The following is a 17981-nucleotide window of genomic DNA, read 5'->3' as shown; positions in this document are numbered from 1 at the left end:
GGATCACACACCACAGCATCACTTCTCAGCTGACCTTACACATTCTCACATTCATGCCATCATTATTCCAGCCCATTTTTGGTCATGTTTGTCTTGCTCTGGTGCACCTTCTACACACCCAGTAGTTAATCTGTGTCAGTGGTTTTCTATCAACTCACTGCCCCATCAGCTCCTCAGTTGCTTTGTACCTGAAGGTGGAGGCATCCGACTTCAGGGCCTGAAAGGGATTTATAGGAGACTGGTTTACAAAAGCCTGCCCCTGCCCTGACCTTCCCCAAATTCCTCCCACCAGAAGACTGCAGTGTTTCTAAGTCTTCTTTTAAGAGGCAGAGTTGATGGGGGAGGGAGGGTGCTGGGGATTTATACAGCCCTTTCTCTTCCCAGCATCATCTCTACTGCCCACCCCTCCCTTCCTCTCTCATGTGATGCTGGGGAGAGTTGCTGAGCGTTGCACTGTCCAGCAATCTCATTATTCTGCCATCAACCCTTTTATTCTCAGATTCCCAGTCAGGCAGAAAACAAGGATGACGGAATCTGCCTGGAATCTCTGTAGCAATTAGAGTGGGAGCCGAGGAAGCTATTCGCAAAAGAGCTTTACTAGGCAGGAGATATAAGCCTTTGTACACTTAATGAGTAACCAGACCCAGCCTGCACTTTCCACAGGCCAGGACCACAGTCTGTGATTAAAAAAAGAGACCAAATCCACTGCATGTTCAGGACTCAGAACTCAGAATTTGCAGCAGGCTCCATCTGCAAAAAAATTTCACATTTCAACAGAATCACCAAGCACTGCTAGTGTAGACAGGCTGAAGTCATTTCAAAGGCTACATGCGTACTTTTCTGCTAGCATTGTAAGTAGACAGCCTAAATGCTTCTTGCAAATAAAGATGAACATCAAATCCCTTTGCTATTTCCTGTCTTTTCCAAAGTTCTTCCACAACAGACATACCTTTTTTTACCTTCTCTATTTTGGTTCCTCATATGACTGCAAAGCTCAGTAAGCTACGTTGGTCATTAATGCCTGTCCATTACAAAAAGATTCGGTGACAAACGTATGGCCCCACGGTCACCCACAAACCTGTACACACAACAGGGCTGGTCTACAGACAGATACCAAGTCAAGCAAACACAAAGCTTCAGTAAAAAGTCAAAAGGCCCTCTTGGCTTACCAAAGAACAGCAGTATAGCAACAGGGAGAACGCCAGCCTCCCCCGAGCTCGCTACGATCATGAACAACTGCACTGATTAACTAGTTACGTGTTCTCGCCGTCTGTGGCGAATAACTAGCAACGTACACGACTGCACAGAGAAATTCCTGCATTGTTACTGTACTAGTTTTAGCTACTTTCTATGACTAAATATTACCTTAATTATGTCTACAAGCGATGACTTCAGCAGGACCTCATTTTGGAGGAAAATGTTCCTTTTTTGGAACAAAAGTAACACAGCATTACTGGTAAGGCACACATGAAGCAGGCTGAGAATACTGCAGTGTAAATCACTAGAAATGAAACAATATCTAAATAACTTCAAATTACTCTCTGAACTGCAGCTTGCAGAGAATTACCCACGTGCTTGCCCTACTCAGTGGAGGTTACGGGCGTATTAACAACACTAACTCCAAGATTACATCATATACTTCCCTGCATATAGCGTGCCTATACTAATACTGGAATATTTCCCAAGGACAAAACATGCCACTGTGTAAATACAGTATAATCCTAATATTCATTCAGTGGCAGTGCTAAACTTCTGGCTAAATAAGTCACCACAAATAAGACACTAATTCAAAACAGAATTTGCTCCAGAGTGATGTCAGAAAGGGGGATTTCAGCAGTGAGAAGTGAGTACGACCCTTGTGATGTTGCTGGGAAGTTAAACGCCGGGAAATTCTGCAAGAATTCAGTGTACTGAATGGGTGTCAAAGACTTAGACTACCACCTAGCTTGAGAAAGAACATTCATGATGGTTTTAGCTCTGGTTTTGTTCTTTTCAGCCATCAGTCCTAAGGCATCCAATAATTCTTCTCAATTTTGGAATAGATTATATTAATGTGAATAGCATATGAATATGCACCAAATGCTAATAAAAATCATTAATAAATTAGCTTTTCCTGCTGCAGAATGTATCAACCATGAAAACATGTAATTCAGACTGTGCTATTTCATGACAATGGTGAAGACCAGGTCAAAGAAGTCACTGAATGACAAGAGTTTATAGTTTTCCATAAAAGTAGCTGTTGCTGGATTAACAATGACTTTCAGGATTTTTCCTTTACTTTTCAGAAGAAAAATATGATGCTTGTAAGTGAAAAAACCATAACAAATATGTTATGGTCATACCATCCTGCAACCCTACTCTGAAATGAAACTGGAGAAGACTGCACTTTCCTTGAAGAATACGTTCCAGGCGTTTAGGGGTGGATTAGGAGGAACTTCAAAGGCTAACAGAGTCCCATATAAAGCATTCATTGAGCTCTGTCAGGACAGGACTGGTTTTACACTTTAAAGGTAGATGACAAAGATTTTCCAAAAAAGACCAGGTTTGTGACCTTTTGTATCACTTTAAGGCAAACAAGCTGCATCATCAGGCTTTGTTTTAATAATTGGCTTTAATAAGTTTATACTTTATACCTTTAGTATAAAGGTATAAAACTTGCAACAGCAAGTTTTCTGGCCATAAAAAGAGAAATCTGAAAATAATGAGACGCTGGGCAATCCAAGATCCCCCAGTTGTAGTTCACTGTCTCTCTCCTAGAGAGTTCTGAGGAATTTCTTACTTCAGTAAACCGGGACAAAATGCTGTTGCGCTGCCCTGGCAGGGCGAGCTGTGGGAACTGATAAAGACAGTGCAGGAGGGGGAGGTTCTCAGGGAGCTGTAGCAAGGTTTCTGTCCTTTTCTCTAAAAAACAAACCAACCCCCTCAACTTTGTCTGTTGTCCATTATCTCACACATGTTGTGAAATCTCGGTGGTAATTTCCCCCCCAACATGAGTTGCATTGAAGTAACTTCTTTCACAGCCTCCCCTCTCCATCCTGACTTTATGTCAGCTCTGCTGGCAGAAGGTTTTATTAGACACCAATTACGAGTCGCTAAGACAGTGCACAGGGGAAGGAACTTCGGTCATTTTATTACTTCACCGCTTGCGAGATGCTGCTCTAGCATTACCCACTGGCTTCTATTCTGGGGCTTTGCTTTTCACAAGTTTGTTTTTAAAAGGTCTTGGGAAACTATGATTGAGGACAGGTGCCCTCAAGCTGGGGACGCACCCCACCTCCTGGAAGATGCTCAGTGCTTCACTGATAACTACCTTAAAGGTGCTCTTAATGGTCACTTAAAATTCCAACAGGGAAGCGGCAGCACTGGGGTTATCAGCTCAGAGATTACCTTGTTTCCTCCTTACTGAAGGACAATTTTGACAATTGGTTACTGGGTTTCCTCAAATTATATTTAATGTGTTATTCAAATGGAACAATATAATTGCCACAAACAAAAAAATTTTACGCGAAGTCAGTGGTTGTTACTGAAAATACCCATCTCTGAATACCTGTTCATGCATGTGCCTGCACTCAGAGTACATTTTCACCTTCTCACTATCTCCAGTGTACGATCTCTCAGCAAAATGCTCACAGTCACAGACATAACTGCCAGAAGAGTCAGGGTACCATATTATTTCCTGGCCTAGCAAAAACTAAATGTGAGCCTGGGCAAGCCAGTTCTACTTGGTGTATCAGTTTGCCCAACTTAAAAAATTAGTTACAGGTAGTTCACAAGTGTTCTGTAAGATGAAATTATTCAAAGCTGTTAATACTTCACATTAGAGGTATTACAGAATTAGAAAGTCAGATTTTCCCAGTCTCTATAACATGGAGGCACTTTATTTCCGCACATAATATAAATACTACAACTGTCTAGCAAAAGGAAAGACAATCAAAGAATTTCTGGATTCCCACTGACAACATGAAATATGTTTCTTCAAGTTCTAGGCTCTGAAAGCTTGCCCAATTTTACACATTCCCGCTGTGGCTTTGATCATTCCTAGATGCCTGAATCATCTCAGGAAGCCGAGAATACCTAGCAGGAGAAGGTAGGCTCTGAAGTGGTGTATGCTGTCACTTTTACCCAGACTAATTAATGATAAAAGGAATTGTCTTTCCTGTCTTTGGATCAATCAGAAGTGGGGCTTTCTGAGACAACAGGATGACAAACAGATGACAATCAAGCCTGCATATCTCCAACTTTTCTCATCCCTTCGGCTTCTCTCTCCCAGAAAAATCAGCACAATTCACAGTACCCAGAGTCCAGTTTAAAAAAAGAAACAGAAAACCAGAGGATATAAAATACCAGACCAAAGCTGTGATGCTTTTAAGGGGTAACCAGGCTACACGTATGCCCAACAGTGTTTCCCCATGACACAAACCAAGCAGAGTAAAGGGATGTGCACTCTTCTCAAGAACCTACTACTGTGAAGGATTCCCAAACAGGAGAAAGAGTTTACCTGCTGCATCTCCTAGCATAGCGCTTTTGTTTTCTGTTAAAGAAGTTGCAATGGGCAGGACTCTGGGATATTTTCCTGCTGTTTTAGTGATACACTGAGAAAAGACTGCTTCATCCTTACGAGTATTTATTGATGTTTCCAAAATTATGACCCAGTCATCCCAGTCATGATGTATTAAAGGCCTTTTGTGCATGGATTTGTTATTGAGTTCCTTGACTCCCATGCTATTTTAAATCTTGCTCCCTATGACTAACACCTTTTACAAAAAGGCGCTGCAGGCTTGTGGAGAAAGAGGCTTCCTTCAGGTGTATTTCACCTGCCCTACTCACTACTAGTGGAAAAGAGACAATTTACAGCCAAGAGGTGAGAACAGCAGGCTTCCCAGCTGCAGCCTCCAACTGCACCCAATAATAACTGAGCCAGAGGAATCTCCCAGTGCCTAAACTGTGAATGCTCAAAAGCCCAGCCTGATGCAATTCTTACCAGTCAGGCTGTGCTCCTGCTAATCACACTGGCACATTTCCTGCTCAAGAAAGATACTGAGGCCAAGGATAGAAAGGGAACCCCTCCACCTCAAATATCAGAGTAACACAACTACTAAATAAACTCTGAATAAAGGAATGGAAAGAGTTATGTCTCCATGACAACAGGAAGGCATGTGCTTATATTAGTAAATCCCTGCTGACCTCTGCTGATCTTTCCCTATCCTGGTCAGTGTAAAGGATTAATGAAAGGGTACACACCATGGCCTGTTCCCAGGATCCACACACCAGGAAGGAAGACTGGACAGGCCTGAAAAGGGGCTTTCATGCTGCTCACCCTCGCTCTTCCCCACCGTGCTAACTTTGGAAGGGTAGCATATCTGCTATGGAAGCCACGGGCAGAATAAAACCAAATCCTTCTTTAGAAAGTGCTTTCAGTGTTACCTGTCCAGGGAACGTACCAGGCCTTTTCAGGCAGCTTTACAAGCCCTATTTCCTTCTTGAAACAGAGATTAAACCCTTTCTTCCCAGACCTGAGCAAAGCACCTGCTCCTAGTAATACTAGCATCAGAAAACAAGACCCTGAAATTCTCTAGGGCTACAGACAAGCTCATGAAATGCTAATAATGGCACTGAGTTTACACCTAGCCTACAATATTCCATAACCTGTGTTCCTTGTCCTGTTTAACATGGTAAGGGGCATCTTTTGACAGCTGCTTTAACAGCGAGCTTTTCTATTCAAACTCAGAATATCAGATGTGGGCATGGGAAACTTTCCAAAATACCAATGTTTGATCACAACCACTAAGCCCCCGAGCTGCCCCAGCTCATCACCTCTGCCAGCCATCAGGAGCAGCTCTGCTCAAGTAGCTTGCTCCCACCTACCAGCTGCTCTCCCTCCCCTCAGCCACTTCCCGTCAGCTTTTCTTTGAATGTCCTGGTCTCATGCTCAGGTGATGTCACCATTAAGATCAGGTATATTCAATTCCCCTCAAGATCCTGGTGTCCAGAGTCAAGTTCTTCCTCTCCAGTTTTCCAACACAATATTTAATTATTTCATTTTTGCACAAATAGTATGAAAGGGAGAAATAGTTCAGTGAAAACACAGGCTGAGATACTATCTGCTGGCTGAATCTAAACATCACCATTATCATCTCAGATTAACATCTTATCAGATCTGACAATCTCTGTGAAGGAAGACATGACAATATGATTAAAAAAAACAACCTCAAAGATTAGATAATCAAAAAACAATGTTGGCAATCAGCAGGTAGCACCTCTAAGACAATACTGGCCCGGAGAATACATGGCCCAGCAAGATGCTAGGGATCCTTGCAATGCCTATAGCATCTTTCAGAACAGTCATTTTAGAAAGTTCCTTATTGCTCCGGCCTTTGATACACCTTGTAGAGTTTTGGTAGATTAAGCACACAAGCCCAGTATCTTGCCCAGCCACCAGTTTGGATATTCATTTAAAAATCTCTAGTGAAGTCCCTGCAGGCAGTTCAGATTGCGGTTTTCCTATTCAAAGTTTTAGATATTGTGCATTCATCACTTCCCAGCCTACTACTTACATTGTTTTTCTTTGTTATTGGAGACCAGCAAGTTCCAGATCACAACATTTGCATGCTAGGTTTTTGATGTGACAGAGCTTTTCCATGCCAGAGATATCTACACAGTCTACTTGTGTAAAATATTAATGAAGAATTTATAAAGGCCTAGACCACTAGACTTACATTAAGACAGGCATAAGAAGATGTGTCTCAGTTCCCCCTTGTGAAATACGCAGAATATTTACCCCCTCAAAGAAGCAGAATGCTGATTCCTGGCTCCCTCCTACCCAGCTTGCCCAGTGAATTGCTGAACGGTGCCAAACAGTGGGCAGCGATCCACGGGGCTGAGCAGTGCCAATATTATGGTCAGAGGCATTAACAGCATTAACCAGAAATACCACTTCAGGGAATTGAACTTACTCTTAACACAGAACAAGTAGCCAGCTAGCTTGTTTTCATTATCTGCTCGCTGTTTTAACACAGATTTGAAGATGTAATTCCTATCATCATGCTTCTAGAACTTGGAGGAAGACAGGAGCTGCAAATCTATGTTTTTTGATAGTATTGCGCATATTGCCACAGTAACTCTTTGATCTTCTGTGCTTATGACACCCCAGTATTCTCCCTTAGTAAACACTCCTCCAAGCTGACCTTCGTGGTTTACACATTCTCTGATCTCTCAGCCATTTCCACAGATCAAACACTGAGACAGGGTGTTTCCTGTGTATTCAGTTAATCAGATTGAGTCACAAGCTTTAATTTCCAATTCTTATTTAAATATCATGACAATCAACAAAACAGCTGAAAAGATTTCATTTATTTGTTTCCATGTTTTGAAGTAAGATTCAAATTGTCCATACATCTGAGCTAATCTCAAGAGCTTGCATTAGAGCAGATAGCAAACTGCCAGAAAAAAGGTTTGTCTGCACATGTTCCTCTCAATAGGCGTCCAAAGCATTTTCCAGGCCAAAGGTATGTGAATTACTGTGCTCATTGCTAGCTAGAGTTGTGGGAACAGAAATGAGTAGACACTCAGTTCTGCCCTCCAGAATCTCCTTTAGAACTCAACAAATGAAGGTGAGAGCTATTCTGCCCATTACACAGACAGCAGCAGTAAAACCAGAGTCACATGCAGAGTCCGTACCACTGCCCCTCTGGTTTATTTTAAACAATTGGAGATAGTGTGAATCTGGCTGCAGGATGGTCTTATGGTTACGCCTTGCAGCAGGCCATCTGGATAATCAGAGTTTTCCTAAAAACTTCGAACAAGTCACTTAGCCACTCTGTGCTTCAATGGCATTTAGCCTCAGTCAATTAGAAATGAAATAAAAGCAGTCATATGCCTTACAAGGGCAAGAAAAGGCCCTTCCTTATGGCCTTAAAATTCTACAAGTGCTACATAAACGCCACCATTCGCTACAGTTAAAATCTAGCAGAATTCCCCTTGCAGAATAGGAGCAGGTGCAAGGGCCATGGAAATTACTGCTTCCCTTGAGCTTTGCTGGCTGTATCAAGATGTGGCATCCACCTGCACTCCAAAAGAAAACAACGTTCTCAGCAAATCACTATTTCAGGAAAGATCTTTACCCAAAAGTGAAAAGCTATCAGTGTAATGGTCAAACAGCACAAATCCCCAGAAACAGGCCGGCTCTCTGGCAGCCACATACAGAGCAATACAGTATATGCAATGGGCCTTCCTTCTGCACAATACAAAGCCACCGTAATTGCTTCACACTCCAAACCAGTAGCTATGGTTACTAGATACAAAAGACAGTCCTGCTGCTTCCCTGTGGCCAGAGGAATTCCAGGCACTTGGTGCAAATGCACCAGACAAAGAAGCTGGTACAATGAAGAGGAAAAAAAAAAAAACCGAGACAAAAATTTTGAGCTCAATATTCATTGTTTGAGGTGACCAGAGCAAAGGAAATTTAGGGAGGGTTCAGAGGGGAAAAAAAAAAAAAAAAAAAAGAGACTGCTGGGGAATCAAAGGACAAGCTGAAAACTTTCTCTAACTCTCAAAAAGTGCATAAACTTCACCCATGAATGTGAGAAAATGCCAAACTCAGATATTAGCAGAAAAAAGTCACTCTGACTATTTTCAGCATGTTCTCTATTCTACCTTCACTTCTTCGTGTCATTGACCATTCCTGTTCTAGCTCAGTGGAAAACAAACAGAACTTTTATATACAGATACTGGCCTGGCAGTGCCAAGGAGAGGATAAGGAGGCTGGTTCAATCCCAATCGTACTTTCCAGTAAAAGGTTGGACATGTTCCTGACACGACCTTGTAATCCCTAGATGACTAAAACAGATGTCTAGGCCCAGCAGATCTCCCGGCACCCATTCCAGAAGAAACAGAGAAATCTATTTTTCAGGGAGCATAAGAAATTGTGTAACAGGTAACTTTTGGAGCCCAAAGACAGGTTCATGTGAATTTGAAGAATCCCAGTATACTCAGGTATATTATTTGGCTACAAAATAAGTTTTCAATGTGGAAAAAACAAACCAAACCCCTCCATCAGTATGATAGACTCTTTTGTTACCTCATCACTTCTTGCACTTTCAGGATGTATCTGCTTTCTCCAAATTTCTAAGTGAGAATACTCATGTGCTGTCTTCTTCCTCCACAGTTTGTACCAGAGGTATCTGGCACTTCAGTGTATAAGAATACTCCCCTAGGTACACCCCTCTTTTGCCTAAATGTATTTCTAAAGCATATAGAATGGAAATAAAGCTCTGCATTTCTTCTGTATGGGCAAAACTGTAAAATTCAGAACTTTTCAATGGAGAAAATGGTTACTATAATAGCTGAATACTTAATTACATGGAAGTGTACACACTTCTAGTTCTTGTGAATAAATGCATACGTACATGTGCACAGGGAGAAAGATGAAAGGAGGCAAGAAATAAATAGAAGTAAAAACATATCTAGAATGAAATGCGTGTTTATCTTCCAGACAAGAAGTTTTCAGACTTCAAATCTAACTGAGAGTGTGACGTTTTGTTCAGTTACCTTTGCAATACAAGGCCAGGTCACAGATTTGATCAAAGTTACTGCATAGTAGCTGGGTAAGAATCAGGCACAGAAGACAAAAACTTACCCGTGAATAAGAGGAAAAGTAGCAGCAGGAGAGCAGCATTGTACGCCCTGGATGTAGTTTTCTTTAATTCCATGACAGGTCTAAGAGTGGCCGTTCTAAAAACCTCAGGGGAGAAGCAGTAGCTGGAAGCTAGCAAACACCAGCTCTCCCCACATCACGGACTTCGGCAAATTTTCTCTACTACAGGCACTGGCTCCATGCTCTGCCGGACTGGGGACTAGCACTAACACAGTGGACAGAGTCCCTGTCCACTCTCAAATGCTTCCCTCACGTTCCAGGAACAGAGAGAAAACTCTGCCTGGATCTCACGGATTGAACTGCACAGGGCAAAGCAAGCCGGATTTACAGGCACAGCAGCTGGAGGGCTTACAGGTCCGCGTCTGAACAAAGCCTAGGCTGTCAAAGGCAGTGAGAAATTGAAGAACTGGGAGACTCACAGTACAAGGCAAAAGGGAAAAAAGACCCTGTGTGGTCTTCTGCTTTCTGTTTTTTGAACTCCCCCTATACAATGAAGAAAACAAACCTGGTGTCTCCTCCGTATCTGTGACAGGCGCTCAGAACTGGCTTGGGGACTGAGGTGGCCTGGGGTCGTTTCTAGGATGCAGGCTTCTGTATCAGTCTGTATTTACAGACAAATTCCAGATGAGGATCAATCGCAATCTTCTGATAGAGGCTGCTTTGTTCAAAGAGAAAATAAGACAAAAGACAAAAAGCACACTGTTAATCCCAAAGAGCAGGGGTGGTCCACATTAGCCTTTACTGCTCCCTCTCATACATCATGAAACATGTGAACCCACAAGACACATGAACCCACAAATTGTACATGAACTCTCTTTTCTCCATTCTTATCTGCATAACACAAGCACCAAATCACATCAGCACTTTTAGAGGCATGCATTTCGTTTTAGAAGTGGAAAAAATTATCGGTGTCCATTGTTTTATGAGAGTAACTGGAAAAAGACAATCCACACTCAGTTGTGACCTACTAAGTACCTCTAAACCCCCATCACAATTGGATTAAATTAACCATAATGAGAATTACGTACAGTGCCTCACCCTTCCACTGACAGCTAAAAATAGAAGGCAGGTAGGATGCCACACAAATTCCTAGCTTATGCAAGAAATATGCAAGATGGCAAGGAATCGGTGCAGGTAGGCCTAGGCTACACGTGATGAAAACAGCAGCAATCCTACAATGAGTAATTTATATTATCTCAGCATCCTTGCAGAGCAGACAGAGGCTGATGGGCCACGTGCAGGGAAACAGGATATTTACTGTGTTGTTTTTACCTTCAGTGCAAAAAGCAGAAGAGTCACAGCAAAAGCGCTTTCACCACCAAACCACTGCAATTCAGGAACAAATGGTTCATCTCACTGCCCTGCCTTGGAATGCTCCAAAGATGATATATCATGTGTTATCAACCTTATCTGGACCACCCTGCCCCCACTTTCATCTCTGGTGTCTTCAGTCTGTTTTCTCAAGATCAGCCACAGTATTAGTTTCGTGCCAGTTACCACAACCATCTGGAACTCATTTCTCTCTCTTTAGATGCTCATTTTGCTATCAGGGGACTTAACCAAGAGCTGACATGTGCAGAACCTCTCTGCTCAGAAATTTTTTGCCTCACCTGTGTGAATTATCCTCCTAACACCTCACCTTTTCCAAATCAAAGCAAATACATATGAATTCATCGCACAATTTACACTGCAAGAAACCACCGCTCTTCCTCCGCTGAGTACAGCCACTTCTGTGAGTTGACCAGAGCAATACTTCACAACGCTTAGGAAATAAAACTATCCACAGTAATTTATGGCTCATATGTCTACCTGAATGACATGCTCAACTTTCATAAAACAGAATTAGCGTAACAAATCCCACACGTAAGAAAGTGGAGGTCCTCCCACAGAGGCTTAGGTCTCGTGCAGGTCTGCTGCTACTGCTGTGCTGCACGGCCTGCAGCACCTCATACCCCTGACGGAGCCATTAGCTACGAAAGACTTGTTACACACTAGCTGGACTCAGAAAAGAGCAAAACAGTTTGGCAGAGGCTGAACAATGAAAAAGCTCCAGAGAGGAACATTCTTGGTGTCTCTCCGTCCATTGGAGACAATGCCTCAAGCAGCAGCTTCTTGGGCTAGTGACTGAGTTTTACTCTGGTGTCTTCATTTGGTCTTTCTGTCGAGTTAATGCTGATGGGTTCCACTGCTAACATGGCAATATGTCAATAATAGTACACAGGCAGGAATGCTACGAATGGTACCTTTTTGAAGGTACCGTTTCATGCATTTGTCACAACAGGGTTTGATTTAAGCAACCTGGGAAACGGCAGCAGTATACGGATCCCAGCCAAAATCTTCCACAGACAGAGGTGAGACTCTCATGCCTGTACTGCTGCCAGGACACACGTACTGTGAGTTCTGGGGTTGGAGCAGGTTACGAGGTGTGATCCTCTTGAAAGAAGTGTTCCCTTGCTCTCTGTGACCACTGTTAACTGCTAGCACATATAAATGGTCTGCCAGGACTTAAGGCTCATTTCATGTTGCTGAAAACCCAAGCTAATGAAGACCACATAGATCAAGACATCCGACTTCCTTATAATAATCTAAATACCTTACTCCAGTGTCTACCTGTGAGGATATTAGAATTTAATTTTTTCAGCGTTCATGTTTGCAATTTCATGAGATTTTGCCAGCGTAAGTAGCAGACCATTTCTGTGCTGCACCCTTGGGCACACAAAAGCCAATGTGGGTATTAAGCAGCTTAGTCCAATTAAAGGACCCTAATGCAACTCTGTTAAGGCCCTGATTTGTTAGGCTTGACTATGTTTCCAAAGGAGCACAACTGGGTGGACTTGTTATCTAAAGTATAAGCTCCAAGCCCTTAGTCATCCTTGCTAAAGCCTTCCCCAAACTGGCCGTGGTTTGTGCTACCTCCGCATCGCTGCAGTTCAACGTCAGTATAATCTGCTCCTTAACATAGTATTAAAACTAGAGCCAAAGGACACAGCTGCTTTCATCTGTGTAACACTCATTACAGGAGACTTAAGGACAGCAAAACAGCAAGGCTTCTATTCTCAGCCAGGCGGCAGGAAACTTTGCAAGCCGGAAACGCATGCCATGAAAATGGGGCAGCAGTAGGCAAGACGGATTAAGAGAAAAGGGAGAGAGCAGGTCTGGGGTACTCTGCAGAACCTTTCTGTCTTCTTATTCTATAGCTTTTTCTATACTTTTCACAAAACAATCCTATACGTTTTTCTACAAAGAGTTTAGAATGAACTGCGCAGCCAAGTACCTCAGCAAAACAGTTTGCGCTTTCCATTCAAAGAACAATGTATTCTTGCATGTGTTTCACAATCTTTCTTCACACAGGGCTTAAAATAATCCTGCTATTACAGATTGGATACTACAGCTTAGATGTGTGATATGACGGCCAACTTCATGGACAGAAGCTGGTAAGAATAAAGGCATTCCTACCTCCTGTCATACGGACATACTGCACCTGCCTTGGAGGACAGAGCCTCACCTTCCCTCCTGACAGTACTGGAACCTCACCACTGAATACAGACCTACTTTTCTGAATTGAACAATGCAAGCTAACAGCATCAAAATCTTCCGTTTTTTTCCCCAGGTTCATCGCTGGAGGGTTTTTAGGCACCACCATAAACAAAGGAGCCCATACTAAGAGTGCCTGCAGGCTTAGAACTTGTGAAGTCGAGCTAGTTAAGAAACAAACTTCCAGTACCACTCAAAAACATTGTGCAAAACGTTACTGCTTCAGTACGCTCTTCAGCTCCCAATCACTGCTGCGAAGTGCCAGGTATATTTTTAAAAAGTTCAGGTTTTGGGATTTGAAGCCTACAGACTCACAGGCCAATTCTGTACTGAAAAGTTCAAATGCAGTTCTGTGATGCAGTGCTTGAGGGTTCTCCGGGGTCCACTCTCTAACTCGAAATTGGCTCTTTCCTGTAATAATCAAAAGTTTTTGTCCGGAACATGCATTGTCACCACTTTTCCATCTGGCCACTAGATGGCCCTTCTGCACTGCACAATTCAAGCAAAGGCCGTTTTGCTTGTGAAAACAGGAGAGTTGAAAAGAAATTCCTGTTATCACCAGCACTACCAAACGAATGCAACTAGACGCATCCTGAAATGCTGTAGGACTGTGCCACTGAACACTATGAGACCTACTGCAACGTCCACGCATCAGAAGGGCCAAGGACGAGTTTTGTTTTTGAGTCAAAACTTTAAAGTTGCTGTTAAAACTTGGGGGGGTGGGGGGGTGGGGGTGGGAAATCACACAAAGTTTCCAGACCCAAGACATCTCAATTACACTTTTTAGACACAATAAATGTAGTTTCCTATCATTGCTCATCAGAACTGATGGCAAGTCAGTCATGCTGCCTGGTAAGAGCAATAAGCATATGGCACTGGTCAGTCCCAGGTAATGGCAATGAAACAATCGGCATGACAAGAAAGAGCAGAAAGGTTGCTATTTCTTGCTGTGCAGCAACTCAGTAGAATAATGTAATGGATGGTCAGAGTTGTGACCCAGTCTCACTTTCCTGGAGCACAACAATCAATTTCTGATAAAATTGTAGTGCTGAGGAAGAAGAGGGTTGACAGTCCAGCAGGACAGAGGCAGAAGGAACGTTTGCTTATGAGAATTTCATAGGAAGTATCTCTGTGGGTTAAGACTGAATATAGCATACGCATCCCATAGGCGTAGGTTTGGGGTCTAACTCTTCCCACACACCCGGCCCTGCAAGCCTGGCCATCCGGCGCCATCCTGTGGCAATGGACTCTCAGTCTCGTGATGCACCAGTGACCTGGCTCAAATGCACGATTTATGTCAGTCATACAGCTACGAACAGCAAACAAAACCTCAATGAAATCCCGCCTTAACTGAGAAATGGGGGCAACACCTGGTCCTCTTTAAATAATACCACCTCTACAGAGCAATGACATCCTAAGCAGAACTTTTTCTAATCAGGATCACCAGCAATTTCTCGGATGACTCCTGTATTTGTCTGCAGACTATGGGAGATCTAGGATTAGGATTTGAGGGGACAAAATGGAAGCAGATTTGCCTGTATTCTGAAATCACCTACTCTGCCTGGCAATATTGGCTGCTTGTGCAGACATCTTCATTACATGCCTCATTCCAAAAAAGAACGAATTGTAAGAACCGTAACAAGGATATCCACTACAGGCACAGTACCTATAGCTTCCTCTCCAACATATAAGCCCATTCACAACATACACAGACTAGGCCATAGTAAAGACAGGGCCATACTTCTGCCAAGCTCTCTCTAAAGGACGTTACAGAACTCAGGCTCTAACCATGTATGTACCCTTTGATCTACGTGAGACCCTGCTGGAGCGCTGCAGGTCAACTTGAAACCCCTTTGATCCTCTTCCACTGCTTACAGCTGCCTCGGTAGAGGTGAATCCCTTCCAAGGGGCCTCTCTTGGCAATGGGAAGATGAGAATGTTGATCAGCTAACAGGAAGCAGCTAACAGTGTAAAAAAGGTCTCAGGCAAGATTTTCTGCAGTAAAATATTATAGCAGGAAGAAAGATGTGTCCAATACATTGCCTGGATCTAAGAGTGCTTTGAAGTTGTGTTGGCTATTAAGACGCCTTTTTGCTGCTGTTTTTGTCAAAATGATCCAACATGCTTGTAAATACCCCTTCTCACTACGGCTATCACTGCTTAGACGGAGCCTCTCCAGCCACAGGAGGGCAGTGCTGGGCAGTTTGCTGATCTACCAGCCTAAAAACAGCTTTGAAAGGCAACCTTCTGAATTAGCATACGTTTGTTGCCAGTGTCTGCATTGCTGGCAACCTTGGAGTCATGCTGGTGCCTAGAGCGCTTAGCAGGCTTCAGGGGAAAAGCTAAATGCTTAGCCAGAACCAAAGGAACCTATAATCAGAGCCAAAGTAAGGGAGCTATGCCCTGCAGCAGAGCCTGGGTGAAAGGAACCTTGTAACTCCAAAGTCTGCACTCCTGTGGAAGCAAAACATGGGGGTGGAGGAAAAGGGAATTTTGGAAAAGCCCCCACCTGGACCTGAAAAACAAACACATCAAGCTGCACCATGTGAGCTGTCTGTTCTGAAGCAGAGACTAGCCTCAAAGTCCTGCATGTAACATCTATCTCTGCCATGGAAATGACACCTTTGAATGCTGCATAAATCAGCAAGCTCTGCCTCATTTTCCTTCCAGATGTAATCTCTGTAGTCTCTCACAGGCTTCATGCACACAGCCTGCTCTGTAACGAGGCCTCTGCGAAAAACTGAACATTCTTACCGCAGTAGGTGGCAGGAAGTAAAATGGATGCAGACCACAGATCTGCCAAACGTTGAGGAATGAGTAATTTTCTTCAAGAAGCCAAAGATGTGGGGCTTGCTTTTGTGCATTTGCACCTTAATGAAAACTCCATTCAAGAACTACTCTTTTTACCTCCAAGTCCAATCCAGGTCACGAAACAGACACATTTGTCAACAAAAAAGCAAGGGACAACTATAAAGGTACAACCTTATGTTCAGTTTCCTGACTCACAGGCTGGTCATATTGTCCAGCTACTTTCAGTATAATGACTTCCTAGGCCATGTTTCACACCATAACCACTGACTGTGCCGCAGTGACACAGAGTAGCAAACATCATCTAGTTAACTTCGGTCCTAAGAATTTTTCAGACTGAAGCTCCCATGTGAGTCAATTGGTTTTTTTCTTCACAGGTGCCCCAGAATAATGGCCTTACCTCAACTGGGTGTGCAGAAGTTGCTGGATCTGCTGTCATGTGGATAAGAGGGTCTGGCAGCCTTGCAAGGATTACTGCAGCATGCACTGGCATGCGGGCAGACATTTCATTTTGCTGAGATGCTAAATCCTGGTGTTTCCATCACCATCCATTTGTCAGATTGCTTAACAAACCTTTTAAGAACGACAAATACAGATCTTTAGATAATGGTTAACAGCATTCAGGCTTGATCTCATAGTGTTCAAATGGTGCTTCATCCCAATGTCAATAGCACTGAATTTGTTTCATAATTAGGACTTGAGTAATTAACTTGTCATCAAACTGGCAACAATTCTTCCAGACCTGCTCTGTATGTGTAGACCACTCTTTAAGAGCAGAAAATACCACGTAAGGCAGCAAATTTAACTTAATAAGCAAACTTAACTTAATTAGCATATATACTTGTACTCCTGACTGTTTCCCTCTGGCACATAAAGGTTTTTATGATGACCAACTACATTACTACTAATCTGGCAGCACTAATGTCAGATCAGAACAATCTGAGCTGAGAGACAATCCCACATTTGGTTAATTCTCTCATTCTCTATTAGTACTGCTGCATTACTGCAAACTAACATCAAGGACTAGGGACCTATGCAATTAGATGTTACAGAAATATACATTCCCTGACAAAGACAGCTCAACATCAGTTATGATAAATACAACAGGTGAATTGTACCAATATACTAAGCATTTTCCTGACTTTGAAGAGTGAATGTTTATGAGTCATCAGTTACAGGTCTTAAGATACCAGTAATCTCAAATCAAACTTTAATTCAAAGACACAGTAAAAAATAAACTCCAAAGATATACCCACCTTAATTCTGTGATTCTTGCAGACTTAAATCAGGCCCAGTCCCACACATCCGCTTCTAACTGCATAACTGGACCAGAGAGAAGGGTAGGCAGAGGTTTTTAGGGATTCAGCACTTCTCTCTGCCCTGAGGGAAGATCTGGTTTGTTCCATTTCTCTTAGGGAGCATAGTTTATGTACATTTTCTACTTGCAACAGCAGGCAAGCTTCTGCTGAGCTTCTGCAGAAGGTTATATTGATCTGCAACACAAGTGCTTGAATCTTTAGCTCTTCTAACTGGTGTGCTGAATGTGCACGGGAGTTCATCAATATGTCTGAAACAAAATCTGCTTGATGGCCTCTGAAAGAAAGAAAAATGAAGCTTTTATAGCATGCTGAATTAAAACACAGTCTATAATCTTGATTTACAGTCAAGAAGTCCAACTATGATATAATCAACTTTCATATACACAATCCATTGCATTGCACAAGGTTAATATCGCTTTCTTGTTACAACAGGCAAAAGGAGATGTGATACCCACATCTGGCTGCACGTTACATCAACTGTGATGACAACACACTGAATCAGGGCGAACGGTGCAGTTTGACTGTGCACTTTACTACATGGAGCACTTTTAAGCTGAGGGCCTCTGTTGCTCATGCTGGCATTCAAGAGCAATCAGCCCTGTGACTACATTGCCAAAGGCCTCAGGCGTGGGAAAGGGAAGCAGCAGCAGCAAAGGCTGAAGCAGAAG

At 42.9% G+C, this 17981-nt stretch overlaps 1 protein-coding gene across 4 annotated transcripts in view; it reads right to left on the bottom strand.

Annotated features, from left to right (window-relative positions):
* Positions 1-17981, bottom strand: part of CRB2 (crumbs cell polarity complex component 2) — a 77785-nt gene that overhangs the window by 33756 nt on the left and 26048 nt on the right. For 2 of the 4 annotated variants that reach the window (XM_075112111.1, XM_075112112.1), the window contains 3 exons: positions 17251-17587; positions 16395-16567; positions 10158-10307 (listed from right to left, as the gene is read on the bottom strand). Coding sequence is in view for 2 of the 4 variants with exons in the window: in XM_075112110.1 (XP_074968211.1) it covers positions 9635-9707 (73 nt within the window). In the remaining 2 variants the exon portion in view is untranslated. Of the gene's footprint in view, positions 1-9634; positions 9974-10157; positions 10308-16394; positions 16568-17250; positions 17588-17981 lie in introns of those variants that run through there. The other 2 variants (XM_075112110.1, XM_075112109.1) reach the window with 2 other exon arrangements.

This window comes from Phalacrocorax aristotelis, chromosome 17, assembly GCF_949628215.1.
Source record: "Phalacrocorax aristotelis chromosome 17, bGulAri2.1, whole genome shotgun sequence".
Lineage (NCBI taxonomy): Eukaryota > Metazoa > Chordata > Aves > Suliformes > Phalacrocoracidae > Phalacrocorax > Phalacrocorax aristotelis.
This window is presented reverse-complemented; position numbering and strand designations above follow the sequence as displayed.